The 15821-nt window shown below is 34.1% G+C and overlaps 1 protein-coding gene across 3 annotated transcripts; it reads left to right on the top strand.

Annotated features, from left to right (window-relative positions):
- Positions 1–1107: 1107 nt before the first annotated feature.
- On the top strand, positions 1108–14879 carry LOC108220001 (regulator of telomere elongation helicase 1 homolog). Of its 3 annotated transcripts, none has more exons than XM_017393628.2 (23): positions 1108–1355; positions 2242–2474; positions 4728–4876; positions 5437–5518; positions 5609–5756; positions 6097–6253; positions 6556–6732; positions 6858–6985; positions 7069–7114; positions 8048–8189; positions 8265–8419; positions 8604–8695; positions 8777–8881; positions 8985–9053; positions 9146–9232; positions 9418–9483; positions 9593–9708; positions 10562–10619; positions 10699–10816; positions 11785–11852; positions 11949–12491; positions 13306–13451; positions 14488–14879. In XM_017393628.2, exons 1-23 carry the CDS (start codon positions 1254–1256, stop codon positions 14543–14545), a joined length of 3045 nt encoding a protein of 1014 aa, XP_017249117.1. In that variant the 5' UTR covers positions 1108–1253; the 3' UTR covers positions 14546–14879. The 3 variants fall into 3 exon arrangements, with proteins under 3 accessions (XP_017249117.1, XP_063950496.1, XP_017249118.1); XM_064094426.1 differs by having other exon boundaries at positions 1122–1355; positions 6873–6985; positions 14488–14692; XM_017393629.2 differs by lacking the exons at positions 1108–1355; positions 2242–2474 and having other exon boundaries at positions 4824–4876; positions 5437–5523; positions 14488–14692.
- Positions 14880–15821: the final 942 nt, after the last annotated feature.

Here is a 15821-nt window from a genome sequence, read left to right as displayed (position 1 = left end):
AAACTTGCAGTAATAAGTATATGTATTCAATAATTAATTCAAAAAATAATAATTAAAATTTATGGGATTATACTACATATGAGTTTTAAAAACACAATCTAGATCGTGTATCTAAAATATTAATAATATAAAAGGACCCTGACTAACTTTTAACTTATATTATAATATATTTTATGAAAAAATTGATGTTATGTGCATGTAATTTATATGATACATATCGATATGTCATATAAATAATGGTTATTAACACTAATAATATACAATATACATATATATGTATACACACACACACAAGATAAAAAAATTAATATCAGACATAGTGTAACATTGATTGGGAAAAAAGTATTGTATGGCTTATAAATGTCCCGGGTTCTCTATAGACGCGGTTAATAAAAAGGCGTGAGTATTTCTGCTTCTTAAGAATTTAAATTATTTATCATTATTGTTATTTTGTTATTATTTTTCTTAGAAAAAGATAATCTAATATATATAATCTAATAATCTAATGATTATTTGAGTAAATGACAAAGTGGTGACTGTAGTTTTTCAGATTTCACAAAATGTTGGTTGGATTTCCACCACTTTATCGTTTATTCTTTTATTTGTTGGAGTTAATGGAGGAAAATTAACGAAAGTTCACGGCCGCCACCTTATTAAAAGGCGGAAATAAATTCCGGCCACCATTACGTAATTTTTAAAATCCAGCCCCATCTTGTAAATTTTGAAAATCTACGGCCACCACTTCATCGTTTACTCAAATTATTATTGACTTATATTTGAGGCGCTATAACAAATACATACACAAACAATATAATTATAAATAATATACATATGTATACAATATAAATTTATAATAATTACTGATATATTTATGTATGTTATTATACCACATATATTGCCGTATGGTTTGAACCACATTAGTAGAATGTCAAACCACAACCGCACCGCATAGTTGGTGAAAAACTCAAATCATAATTGCACCAAAAAACCTAAAAAACACTTTTTGTGTTACGGTTTAAACCGTTTTTTAATAGCACTAAATAGATAAATAAATAATAAGCAAATTTCATTTTTAAATAAGAAACACAAACGCCACTAAAAATCCCCGGGACAGAACGAAACACAAATGGCGGGAAGCAAAAGCGTGTCGCGGACACTGCTGAGTATTTCTAGGGTTTGTTACTAACCAACCACTCCATAGTCCCTGCTCTCCGTCAACGATTCAATTCACCTGACTTCCATTGAATACAAAGATGCCGACATACAAAATCAGAGGCATGGACGTCGAGTTCCCGTTCCAAGCCTACGATTGTCAGCTCGTTTACATGGAGAAAGTCATCCAATCGCTTCAAAGTGTACGATAAATTCTCGCAATTATCTCCATTTCGATGTTTTCGATTAATTCACTCGCTATTTAGGTGTCGACAAGTAAAACCTAGTCTCGACTCGTAATTTCAATGTTTTCGATTAGTTCACTTGCTATTTAGGTATCTGCTTCGTAATCTGTGTTTTGATAGTTAAATTACTGGACTCGTAACTAGAACCTTGTCTCGACTAATCGAATGCCACGGTTTTGGATTGTATTCTCGAAGTTGATATTATCTGGTTGACATAGATTATAGTTTTTTTAATTAACAATTGTATATGCTTCAAAATTTGTGTTTCGGTGGTTGATTGACTCGGTTTGTACCTTAAACCTAGTTCTGACTAACGGAATGCCATGGATTTGGATTGTATTAGCAAATTGATATTATCTGGTGATGCTTGACATACATTACAGTTTATCTTTTTTAATTAACAATTGTATTGGTTTTGTAATTTGTGTTTCGGTAGCTGATTGACTCGTTTTGTAAATGAAACCTAGTTTTGACTAACGAAATGCCATGGATTTGGTTTGTGTTTGCACATTTGATATTGGTTGGTGATGGTTGACATACATTTTAGTTTATGATAGTTAATTTAGCAGCGTGATTTAGCTTAACTAGTAAAAGGAGGGGACTATATTTTGTGTTATGATTTGGTTTTTGATGTTAGAATTTATTGTGTAATGTTTTTTAGGCATATTGCTTCAGATTCTGTTTTATTCCTGAATTATACTAGTCTGGTAGCCAGTAGCCACCATCCACATATTGTATAAATGTACTTTGTAGTAATAATCGTGTTATTACGCTTCATTTCTTCATCACTACTGTTGTTTTATAATATATTCTTATATGGGTGCACATGCTTTTGACATTCCAGAGGTGTAATGCACTGTTGGAGAGCCCTACCGGAACTGGAAAAACCTTGTGCCTTCTTTGTGCTACATTGGCATGGAGGAAGAGTTTAGGTGGATTTTCAACGGGCAAGAGTTCTAGAAGAGGTGATATGTCATCACAGTCTGATAGCCCAAAGTTACCCACAATAATATACACCTCACGCACACACAGCCAGCTTCGGCAGGTGATTAAAGAATTGAAGAGAAGCCATTACAGGTAAGAGTTATGAACAAAGTCTTTCCAATTGATCTTTTCCCCCTATTTCAATAATTACGATCACCCTCTAGGTTCTACATCATGATATCGTGTATGTTCTTATAGATACTTGCTTTTATAAAATTAAATATTAGTAGTGAAAAGCAAGGTCATGTCCCAAATAGATATGGCTGACTTTAACAAGTAAAAGGGGGATGGCTTAGAAATTTAACGAGAATAAAATAAAGAATTAGTCTATATAAACTGAAGGTTCCTTATCTTTCTTTACTTTCTCTCTATTTACCCTTTTACTGATAAATAATAAAATAATCCTTAATACAACCTTGGGATTTTTTATGCCACTTAAATTGAGCATTGAAAAGACCACCAATTTAGCCCAGGCACACATGCACACATTTTGTGATTCTTCACAATTGCGAAGAATCAACATTTTAATAATCCTTTGTGCCAAAATAGATTATAGCCATCCATGGAGGAGAGAATATGACTAATAATAATCTAATAATGAAGTTGTAATCCTAGACGTCTCTCTCTGCGAGTCTCAGTCGCTCTAGCAAATCCAATCTTCATATATCACCAACCATGTTATTGATACTTTGATAAACAGAATAAGTCTATGTCTGGCAATTACTGCCTAGAGTTAGAGACTTAACGACTAAGAGTTTCTGATTGCTATCAATAATATTCGTTCTTCAGAATTTTGTCCAAGGCGTGACTAAGCCTTATTGTAAAACTGCTCCAACCTCAGCTCATTGATCATGAGGCGTGACCTCTCCTCATTAAAAGACATCTGCTGAATCTTCAGAGCTTGATCAAGTGTTCAATTTTTTAGAATTTCCTTCATCCCATGCCACAAAAATACAAAACCTAACTATAAGATACAGCCAAGTATTTCCAACTACAAAATGCAAAGAAACCTGTTAGAGAAACTACTTACTGAAATTCTCATTTTTTATTAATTATCAATCAACTTTACATATTGTTATCTACTAAATAGCAGTGTTATGAAAAGCGCAAATAGGCTCTAGGCGGTGGAAGGACCTTCTAGCGCTTAAGCGGTAAAGCGGACGCTTAAGCGGAATCTTAAGCGGGCCAATAAGCGGATTAATAAAATATAATTAAATATTTAATTTTAATATTAATATATTCAAAAATAATGTTATATTGTGGTAAGAATTTAAATTTTTAATAATATATATATTTTTAATTTTTTAATATAATTATAGTTATATTATATAAAAAAAATATTTTAAAACTGAAAAATTAGCAAGTCAAAATCATTTTGACCGCTTAAGTACCGTTTAATCCGCTTAACGACCGCTTAATAGTCCGCTTAATTTTCAAAAACGCTTCAGAACCCGCTTAATACAAAATCGAGACGTTTTAGGGCCGATTCCGCTTAGGCGGCCGTTTAAGCGGCCGCTTAATGCGCTTTTTAAAACACTGCTAAATAGTAAACAATTGCCTGTAAGTACTGGTCATCTCATTGTCATCATTTGGGTAAGTGATTGTTTTTCTGTTACTGATGTGCATTTACAGACTCTGGCTCTTCTGTGTTTTTGATTATGAAACAAGTTTCTTCTGACCTCTCTCTGTTTGATTGGGGAAAAGAAATACTCTGGGAGAGATTAGTTTCTTTACACACCCATCTTCCTTGTTTGGGTTGAGGAAAGAAATACTACTTTAGAGATGCATAGTACATTCTGTTCCATTTATAGCTGCGACTTCCTTCTTGAGTAACTAGAAAATTAAAAGTTGGTCGTGGGCCTCACAGACTTGCATTCACATCCAAATACCATTTAGTTTTATAAATGTTAAACGTATATATAGTCCTAGTAGGATGTCCGTGGGTGCTTTAATTTGTAGCATGGGATCCTGTTCTGATTATTGATGTCTGGAACATGTAAGTTTTTTGCTACAACATGTCAAAACATAATTAATATAGTGCTTTTTTTGCTAGTTTTGCTCCATGGTAGTATGTTGATTTCTGTTTTTTGTTTGCTAATTTGTTTTACTCCATATATACTTGTAATATTTTACGATTTGCTATTATTTAAATATAATATTGGTGGACTTGATGGCCATGTACTTGTCTCAGTTTCCTGTTGTAAGATCTATTATCCTTATGTAGTACTAGTGACTTTTAAATGAAAGCTGGGGACTGAATATACTGGGTGGTATATGTTATTTCTTGTAGGGAATCTTTTCTGTATTTCTTGTATAGTTATATAACCTGCTATAACTTAATTGCAGGCCGAAAATGGTCGTGTTAGGATCTCGTGAGCAGTTGTGCATTCACGAAGAAGTTAGTTCACTTCGTGGAAGAGCACAAACGAATGCTTGCCATTCACTTTGTAAAAAGCGTCAGAAAAGATATTGTGCCCATTTTCCCCGTGTTGCAGGTATATATTTTAGATGATGGGTAGATAATGTCTTTTTCTTTTACTGTAGTACTAGTAAAAAATATATAGGTAGGAGAAGGGGTCTCGCCTAAGATACTTTATGTCGTTCATTTGTATTAAAGGAAGCAATCTATCTTGCACGATCTGACATTGATTTACTCAAAGTCAAAATATGTGATGCTATTTATAAAATATAGGAGTATTAATTGACTTTTTTTTGAATTATTAGATCACTAAAGGTCTTACATGTGAAAGTATGCAGTACATCATCTAGGTGACTAGGTATTATTTTATGTTCAACTGTATTGATCTTCTTCTGCCCTGTGTTTGAGTATTGGCATGCTTTGAAGCGAAGTTGAGCATCTATGTATTTACTTGCTCATACATATAAACTATTAAGTTCTAAGGAGTTTAATGTTCTATCACTCTTTGGCATTGCAAAAGCTGTGTGCATGCTAGACATAGTATATCACTAATGTATAAAGGGCGGAGAAGCATAGATATAATTTTAATAATGTTTTCGCTGCATATAGTTTTTGCTTACCCTTTTTGCATTGTAGAATTCATGACAAATAATCCGGATTTGGGAGAAGAGCCTATTGACATTGAGGACTTGGTGAACTATGGAAAAACCTCTGGAGCGTAAGGTTTTTCCTGTCACTGTTTTTATTTATTTACGCTGTTATTCATTGATGTGCTTACAGTGGGTTCTAATCTTGGACCAATATTTAGGTGCCCTTATTACATGTCACGAGATCTTCACAAGGTTGTTGACATATTGTTTGCACCTTATAATTATCTTATTGATCCCGGGAACAGAAGATCTTTAAACATCGAGTGGAACAATGCTATCCTTATATTTGATGAAGCTCACAACTTGGTAAGTATAGGTTCATTCGAGATATATAGTTCATTTTTTATAAAATGTTGTGTAAAGTAAAATATTTGTAAGTGAATAACATCGTCAAATGAATCTCTTTTTACAAACCTAACATAATAACGACCATGTATTTTAATCTCAATAAGTGAATAAAATTCTACGGTCCCAAGGATATTCATATATTCAGGTTAACCTCTGGTTGGTGTTTTTTTGACCATTCAACCATGCACAATGAAAAATTATATTTATGAGTTGGTAAATGTTATACGCGCATTTAGTTTTATGACCTGTTTCAGTGTGATATTATATTTATCCAGCTCATTTGTCTACAATATATCAGGAAAGTTTATGTGCGGATGCTGCCTCTTTTGATTTGTCTTCTGGGCTTCTGACAGCTTGCATTTCTGAAGCAAAGAATTGTGTGGACCTCTCTGTTGCAAGGAGGGATAAATCAAACGACACTTCATGCAATCCTGACAATTTTGCTATTCTTAAAGGTAATGAATAGCGGGATCTTTCCATACTATAAAAGAATGATGATATCAAGTTCTTCCATTCCGCACATTCACTAAGATTATATTTTATCACTCCCTTTAATGCAATAACGACCCAGCTGCTATTGTAAAACTACCCTGTTTTCCAGTATAATGTTCACAGTAACATAAAACGAGTGAGGGCTTCCACAGAGAATCTATGTTGTATTTGAAAACATGACCGGCTCTTCATATATTATAATTTGAAGAAAAAAATCAGATCCTATCAACTAATGTATTTTTTACTCAAATATTATGGATTACAGCACTTCTTCTGAAGCTTGAAAAGCGGATCTCGGAAATTGATATCAATTCCAAAGAAGTGGGTTTCACAAAGCCTGGACCATACATTTATGAGCTCCTTGCTGATCTAAATGTCACACATAAGACTTCCTCCATGCTTATTGATATAATAGAGGAAGCAGCTCTGCTTCTTGAGGAAGGTGATTGCTATCTACTTTCATGTTCCATCTTCTTTGTGTAAACTTGCTCTTCCTTCGATTTTTCTCGTGCGCTTCAAATTTATATCTGAGCTTTTAATAAAGAATCTATCCCCTCTTTGCTTCAGATACAAGTACAACAGACAGAGGAGGCCAGAACAAGACAAAGGGAGCTGTCTGTAGGTTAGAGAGTATTGGCAACATACTCAAATTAATCTTTAAAGACGGTGGTACCTCTCATGCCAACTACTACCGTGTGAGTTGGGCAATATTGAGTTTGCTGCTTCGTGTAATATGTTATTTTCTTAAATGTAGTTTTCTAACCTGATTTGCAATCAGGTTCATGTTCAGGATGTGCAGTCCACTGCTTCAGAATCTTTTGGAGGTAATTTTTTTTTTTCTTTGGTACATGGATGATATTTAATTTTTTATTTAAGTATACAACAGCTATCATTTAGTGATTTCTCCCTACACCTTAAGTTTTGGTAAGGATTGGTCATCTAACATGGTATCAGACCTTGGTTATTAATATTCCCACTGTTTTAATATGGGCATTTTGTTTCCCTCATGGTGGTTTTTGTGAGGTTGTTCATACTAAAACAAATACCATCTGCACTACTTTGTGAATGCCTTGAGATGATTTGTAGATATAATCTTGGTGGCCAGCACTTGGTGACTTGTGGAACCGAAACTAAGAAATCAAGAACTAAGCACAAGTAAACTCGAGTATACAAATGACACGGAGTTAATTTAATGCAAGATTAGTTAATAATGTCACTCTCCTGCACTAGTATAGTTTATATCAAGATACATCTTACCCATGATATTATATAATGTAAATGAATACCTGTCTGTCTTTCATATACAAGTAATTACATTTTTCAGTGTTGTAGATATCATACCAAGATGAAGAAACTAGTAAGATGGAGTGGTTCCAAAGTTTTGCAGGAAATAACTATATTGGGGATCTTGATATGAAAATTCGATATCCGCTATTCAGATGTACTTTTAGATATATCATCCGTAGAAACATGCTAGGACTTCCGATTTACAGGAAAAATAGTCCTTAATATGTTTAGTGGATATTTCACTTTCTTTAGATCAATTCCTGACTTTTGCATGTGTCACCTAGTTCTGGTATTTATAATTTTATTTAAATATACCATGAACAATGAAGTAATGAATATTGCAGAGGATTAACTTTTCTTTTAATAAATTTATTATAATTTTTCTGATAAATCCCACAAATAGGTTGGTTGTATAATCAAAACTGTGGAGTTTAAATTCACAAGCATTTTCATATTTTTTGGTGTTACAGGCAAGCCATCTAGAACCCTAAGTTGGTGGTGCTTCAATCCTGGAATTGCAATGGAAGAGTTCTCAAAATTGGGTGTGGGATCTATCATTTTAACATCTGGCACGTTATCTCCTATGGATTCATTTGCTGAAGAACTGAAGTTGTAAGTACTTTAAGTGCAGTATGTACTTGATATTTTGTTTGTGTTATAACTTGTAGTACTCTACTCTTATTGTAGAGATTTCCCGATACGCTTAGAGAATCCACATGTAATATCAGAAAGTCAGATTTGGGCTGGTGTTGTACCTGTGGGTCCATCTGGTTATTCATTTAACTCTTCCTATCGGAGTCGCGATTCTCCAGAATACAAGTTGGAACTTGGCAATGCTATTGGTAGGCAGTTTAATTGGTGTTGGGATCTATAATCTTCATAGACACATATAAATATATATGTATTTATCATTAACAGTATATGCTACTATGAACTGAGGCACCTCAAAGTCACATTACTTTTAGGTTTTACCTAATATAATATTTATGCGGGGTTGATGATTTCACTGGCTTTTGACTTTCTCAGTCAATTTTGCTCGAATTGTACCCGACGGGCTGCTAATATTCTTTCCGTCTTACTACCTCATGGACCTATTGATTGGGTATTGGAAGAATACTGTAAGTTACCCAAATCTACTGATGAAGCTTTGCCATCTGTTTGCATTCAGTGTGTAACAGACCATGCTCCATATCCTGCAGAATAATCCGAACTCCACTAACTCTACTATCTGGGAACGAATCTGCAAACACAAGCTTCCTGTTATTGAACCTAGACAAGCTTCATTGTTTCCTACAGCAATTGATGTGAGTGCCATGTACTTATACTGCAGATACAGTCCCTATTAATTCCTGACCATTTCAACATTGCTATCACTTCAAACCTTAAACATCACTGGTTTTTGTGCAGGATTATATGGCTAAATTAAAGGACACATCATGTTCTGGTTCAATATTTTTTGCGGTGTGCCGTGGTAAGGTATGTTTTTGGTAAAACCGACTGCACTTTATTTATTTATATGTTTATTCTTAATATAACTACAATGAAATGTATAATATATGATCTAACAGGTTAGCGAAGGTTTGGACTTTGCTGACCATGCTGGGAGAGCCGTGGTTGTCCTTGGTATGCCATTTGCAACACTAACTGATCCTAAGGTTCGTTTCAGAAATTCTTTCCTTAAATCCTTTTAAGAATTCAGTCTATACAACACTATTTGATCTATCACGTAAAAGAAAATTGGAAAAGATACATTAGAATCATCTTTGATTAATTTTTGTGATTCTGAGTGTGTGTCGTTAGGGGCATTGCTTAATGATATAAGCTTTTATGATTTGGACAGGTTCGTCTAAAACGTGAATTTTTGGATGAGAAGGCATTGGCAGTGCCACTGCGGACAGGAAGTAAGGTAGGACTCAGTTAGTCAGATATCTATTGAAAGCATATTGATTATCAGCAGTTCTAGGTTACCTTGGAAATTCACATGTTTATGGAAACTGTATGTCTTTTGATCATAGCTTTTGACTGGAGAAGAATGGTATAGTCAGCAAGCATCACGCGCTATTAATCAGGCAGTTGGTCGTGTCATTCGTCATCGCCATGATTACGGAGCGATAATTTTTTGTGATGAAAGGTCTTTGTTACATAGCTCCCCTCTTATATTTTGTCAAATCGCTGCTTCTTAAGTTGATAATAAATTTTGCAACTAGTTATGATGTAGTTATCCATGTTGTTCTATGTAGTTCCTTGAGACATTTAGGGGTCATACAATAGTATATCTTTAGTTGTTAGCACCTTTCACTCAATGATGCAATAAGATGTCTAGTGTTACTGGGTTTTAAGCTTCTACACTGAATAAGAACTGATAGTTATACTGTTTAATACTGTAGTTAGCTGACCGTTCGATGTTCTACCGAATAATAAAATTACACAGTAATTGTTTCTATATATAATCAGTAATTTTTATTAGATGTTCTACTGTATAATAAAACTATACAGTAAACTACTTCATTTAAAGATGTCATATTATATAAGCACTTTGTATGTTTTCCACTGACATTCTACAAATTGTTAATAACTAGACAGAATCACTATGTATATAGCATAGATATACATACAGGAGCTTAAGCAAACATGTGGTTTGCACTGTGTAACTACAAATTAATATAAAATATTGAAAGAAAAAAAGGAAAAGATAAGAAAATAAGAAGAGAAGAAAATGTGTAAGAGTGAGAAGATTAAGAAAATATGGGGCCAAGTGACATGGCAAAAAAAAAAAGGCCATATAGACACCAAACACGCCATATTGACGCCATATCCCAAAGTTTTGCTTGCTGGCAAAAGACATTGCTGCTTACATTTTAAATCTCTTAATGCTGTGTTTTGTGTTTTGTCTGCAGTTATTTCGATAGGTATATAGTCATAAATAATTCTCTCAGAAGCTAATTTTTGTCATCTCGTCTCATTACACTATGTGTCATACGCAGGTTCACATATACAAATCGTCAGTCCCAAATATCAGTCTGGATCCAGCCTCATATCAAGGTTCATATTCAAATTTTACTTCACAATATGTGCGATGAAGAATTGAAGACTCTGCTCATGCATGTCCTTATTTGTGCAGTGTTACTCCAAGTTCGGAGATGTTGTTTTCACATTGACTAGGTTTTTCAGAGACGGCAAAAGTCGTAAATCTACACTGTTGCAGAACTCGCATACTGAAGATCATCTATCCAGTAAAGGTATTAAATTCATTCCCTTCTTTTGAAATTCCTAGTTAAGAGTGTTTAATTATCCTCATATACATTATCACGGGGTTATCGTTTTATTCTTATGTTTCCGAATCATTAAAAACATAATGGCTGTAGTCTGTAGATAGCTAGATATATTTAAAGGCTATTGGCCATAAATGTATAATGTAAATGTTATGCATCTTGGCCTATGTTACTCTAACTCGGGTATGAAGTGTCGGACACGACACATATCTGAGGGTTGGATTCTAAAAATCTTAAAATTGGGGACACATAAACACTGTCCTAATTTTTGGACACGGCATAATACATTAAATGGCAAGTAGATATGTTGACAAAAAGTAACTATCAAGTATAATCAAACACAAATTTGTAAGAAATTTTGCAATCTTCTTTGCTTGTTTTTTATTTTTTTTCTGGTTTGCGTTGTATATTCAACTTAAATGTTGTCTTTTAGTTGGTCAAAGTGTCCACATTTCAGTCAAAGGATCCGACACAGAATAAGTGTCATGTCCGAGTGTCCTCAGTCAAAGGATCTGAAACGGGATAACTGTCGTGTCCGAGTGTCAGACACGGGTACGACTACCTAAATAGAAGGGTCGGAGTAACATAGATCTTGGCAGGAATGCAAATAGTAAATAATTTTTTGTCTCTGTGGTTTAACTATTGTTTTAAGAACAGAACCGGGGGGGGGGGGGGGGGGGGGGTTATCAGGCAGGGTAGGAAGATTAAGCTTAATTTTTTTACCACTGGACTATCCTTTGATCTTGATAGCTTTTTAATATTTGGTTTGGGAAGTTGTTTGATTCTGTTGAACAGTAACTGCGCCTTTCTTTGTGTGTGTGTGTGGTGCCTTTGCGCTTCTATTCTCTTGTCCATTGGAAGCATATCTTACCACCATATTTTTTGTTATAGTTTGAAAATTCAGAAAGTAATTTTAAGTACTATACTTTTCGCAGAGAATGTAAAAAGGCAGGATAACCTCAAGCCCATGGACAAACTTTTCAACAGTTTTCTTGTGCCTATGGTAAATGATAATAAAACATTTTGATCATTCTCAGATTTGGACTATTTATATGTTTGTATTATTTATTTCCACTTGGTTTGCATATTGCTTCTGCAGGGTACAACAAAGGATCCTACTTGCTCGGAGCCATCAACTAGTTTGACTGAATCTAAGACTCAAAACTTTTCAGCTCAGATCAGGGTAATACCCCCTGCTAATCGCTGCAGAGATTATACATCTACCATGAAATATTCGAGTAATCCTTTTCAGATTGAGAACAAAAATTCAGCTGCTGCCAAGAGAAATTTGGATAACAGCGAGCAGATGGTAGTTGATTTGACCGAAGATGGATTTCAAGATGAAAAACAAGGGAAAGGAATAATTGCTTCGTGCTCTTTAAAGAAAACTAAATTAGTAAAAACAGAGGATGATCTCTGTCAGCGTACTAATTTCCAGGAGAATCAATCTTCCGTCAGTATTTCAGCGAAACACAATCCTTCAACTAAGCAAGAGAGATCGGGAAATACCGAGATCATGCAAAGTACCCGAGACGCAAAAAAAGGGAATTTGCAGTCACGTATTCACAACAACCTAGGTGCTGTTTCCAGTTCTGCACCTGCTGATGATGAGGAAAAAAGAGGATCTACTTTTCTCAGCCAGGTGAATTACATTAGTAGATGAGCTATGTCGACAAGAAGCTTAATCTATATCTACGTACTTTTTATGTTAACTTGTGCTCTTGCTTGTAAAATTAAATTTACACAAAGTCAGTCTGGTACGAAATTATTTGTATATCATGCATGTATCCTATTTTTTTAAAATTAAGATGCTTTCGTACTTGTTTAATCAAACTAAAATTGAGTCAAGCTTGTCCTATTTGAGTTTCTGTCAATGTTGAATGTCCTGTGCAGAATTCGAGCTTCAAACCCCATCTCGAGCTTATAACTTTGGTCGAGCCTATCGAACCTTGGTCGAGCCATAATTCTGCACAGAACATTGACGGAAACTCAAATAGGATAAGTCTGACTCAAGCTCAGTTTGATTAAACAAGTAGAATGCATCTTGATTTCAAGTAATTAAGGATACATGCATGATATTCAAATAATTTCGTACCAGGGGACTTTGTTCAGGCTCACATATTAGTTGATCTCAAGCCTGACATTGTTTGACATGGCTCAGTTAAACCCCTTCTGCTGAGAAAAATACTTGTTCTTATTTGAGTATATTAGCTGGGTGAAATCATGTACACATGTTAAGGGATAATTTTGGTTGTTATTGAATGCACACTTGTAGATCTTTCTGGTTAATGTTTTCCTTTTCCCTATAGAAAGTTTATAATTTCTAAGAAACTTAGCCTTCTCTTTCTTTTATAGATTATTATAGTACGAAACTGCAAATTCCAATAATCATGGTAAATAACCTTTTTGGAGTTAAGGAATGAGTAACTGAGCCAAGTAGTCCATAAACTATACAGGTCAAAGAGGCGCTTACTGATGCAGAATACAATGATTTTGTGGGTTTAATGAGAGCACTCAAGTCTAAAGCAGAGAAGGCCAGCCATGTTTTGCAATCAATTGCAAAATTATTTTCTACTCCAGATAGACTTCCTCTTCTTCGAAGGTATGGATATTGGTTCTCTGTCATCATGTTTGCCTTTTCCCTTGGATGTTTGGCTTACTTTGAAAAAAGTTGGTTGTTACCTCTAATTTTCGAGTGAGCTGGAAATAGAAGTAACTTCAAATAATATTTGTTCGGAAAGCTCATTTGATAATGTTTGATTTGCAAGTTATATGTGAGTTTAAATTTCAAGTCGTAAGTAAAACGGACCAAACAAGTTGATTTTAACTTGAGTTAACAAACAGGCTCTTACTTTGTGGTCATTTCAAAATTTCGGCACTTGGTGGATGTATAGGTTAGAGATATGTCTCAAGTCTTTGCCATTGTAAAATTTAAATACTGTCATTTATATCCCGGTACTCATGGTACAATTTATGCTAACTCTTCACCCTCAAATTATTTGTCTTCTCACTAATTTGTATGAATAAAATTAGTAGACATCATAACTGCAAGTATCTTGATAAATGTTTGAATTTTAACTTGCAAGGGTTGATGGAGTTCAAAATTTCATTTCTCTCTCCATGGACTATTGCATATTTACCTGTTGCTTGGATGTATATATTGCTACTTTGTATGTCGCATATATTAGATTAAAGTTTATAAATTTGGTTATTAAGGACACTAGCTGGTACAGATATAACTGAACAACTGGAATTTCATAAAGATGTGTATATTAAGTCACTACTTTTAGTAGGTCATCCCGCCATTACTCAAATTGTATTGTCTTGTTTCTAGTGATTTTGTTACTCCCTCCGCCCCCCTCAGTAGTTTACATGCACTGTTTGCACGCATTTCGAGACTCCTATAAAGTATAGTTTCATAACATTTTTTTAATATTTTCTTTTTTTGAATAAAAGTTTAAACATCAAACTTTTATTCAGAGAAAAAAATTTAAAAAAATATATTATGTAACTATACTTAGTGTGGAAAAACGTGTCAAAAAGTAACGTAAAGAAATGAGAGGGACAGAGGGATTAGTGTTTAGTACTTGACCTTATGCTTGATAGGTTCTAAATTTTCTATCTCGATATAAATTCAGATTCAAGGATTATGTCCCTGCCAAATATCAACATTTATACGAGCGGTATCTGGAGTAGATGTCAGAAGTCAGAACTATAAAGGAGGGCCTCCTTATAATTGCGGTGGCTATCTTTCCCATATTGTTCACTTTTAAGTGCATGTTCACTGAGCATGGATTTTTTTCCCGCATCCAAATTTGGAGCATTTTTCTGAGGCTGGCTGTCAAAGATTACCTCGCTGCAAACCTTTTGTATGATACAAAATAGGAGTTTATAGAACCTTTGATATTTTAGATTTTCTTTGTCAATATATACTCATCATGCTATAAGTCCACAATAATGTATACAGTTTGTAACTTTTATTATTTTGGTAATAAAGGACTTTGGGTGCCCCTAAATTATTTTGATTTTATGTATGACCTCAAACTGTTGATACTGTCCAAAATTAGGGTTGTGTTCACTTGGAGTGAATGGGATGAAAGGAGAATGGAATGAATTTTGTACTCAAAAATGATGTTGATCAAAGAAAATGTATACAATTTTCATTCCTTCAATCATTCCATTCTTACTATTTCAACTAGAATTCTATTCCACATGTTTTGGAAGGAATGCTCATTCCATCTCTACATCATATTTCTTTACAATCTTTATCACAAAAAAATTGAACTCATTCATATTTAGTCACTATAAGCTCATACTTTTTTCTTTCTCTATAAAATTTGTATATAATTTTTCATTCCATTCTCCCCTCATTCCATTCCATCCAAGTGAACACAGCCTAGGAGTTTTTAGAACCTCTGATATTTTAGATTGTTTAAGGCTTTGAGCTGGGTCAACTCCTCAACTTGCATAATTTGTGAGTTCCGAGTTTTCTGAGCAATACAGGTCTGAGCTTGAATAAAAATATGAATCTGCAATAAAAACATCAAGCAAAAACTGAAAAAGAAACTGCTTTCACATGTGTCTGCCACAGAATGCGAAACAGAGCCTAAATCTATATTTCTCTCAATCAAATATAAAATTCTCTAGATTTAGGGAAATCCCCACATCAGTTAATCTCTTTATTTTTTTCTTGTTTTTTCAATAATTCTCATCTAGGTTAGAATTCATTTGTCTTCCCAAATAGAAAGTTATAAAATTCATTCGTCATAGATGAAAAGTCACAAATTAGTTAATCTCTTTTTTTTTTTTTTTTTCATGTATAAAAATTTGATATGTTTTGGCGTATCTGTTGTCCAGGATGTCAGGTACGTGGAATTTTTGATGATCACAATTAGGGGTGCCCATAATTTGACAAAACCGATTAAACCGACCCAACCCGTCACTATTTTTAGCCGACCCAACTCGATATTAT

This window comes from Daucus carota, chromosome 5 (assembly GCF_001625215.2).
Source record: "Daucus carota subsp. sativus chromosome 5, DH1 v3.0, whole genome shotgun sequence".
Classification (NCBI taxonomy): Eukaryota; Viridiplantae; Streptophyta; class Magnoliopsida; order Apiales; family Apiaceae; genus Daucus; species Daucus carota.
The sequence above is the reverse complement of the archived record's forward strand: the minus strand, read 5'-3'. Positions and strand labels throughout refer to the sequence as shown.

Coding starts and splice junctions, on each gene's coding strand:
- LOC108220001 (XM_017393628.2), top strand. CDS start 1,254: ATGCCGACATACAAAATCAGAGGCATGGACGTCGAGTTCCCGTTCCAA. Junction 8,420..8,603: donor GGAACTTGGCAATGCTATTG/GTAGGCAGTTTA, acceptor TGACTTTCTCAG/TCAATTTTGCTCGAATTGTA. Junction 13,452..14,487: donor AGACTTCCTCTTCTTCGAAG/GTATGGATATTG, acceptor ATATAAATTCAG/ATTCAAGGATTATGTCCCTG.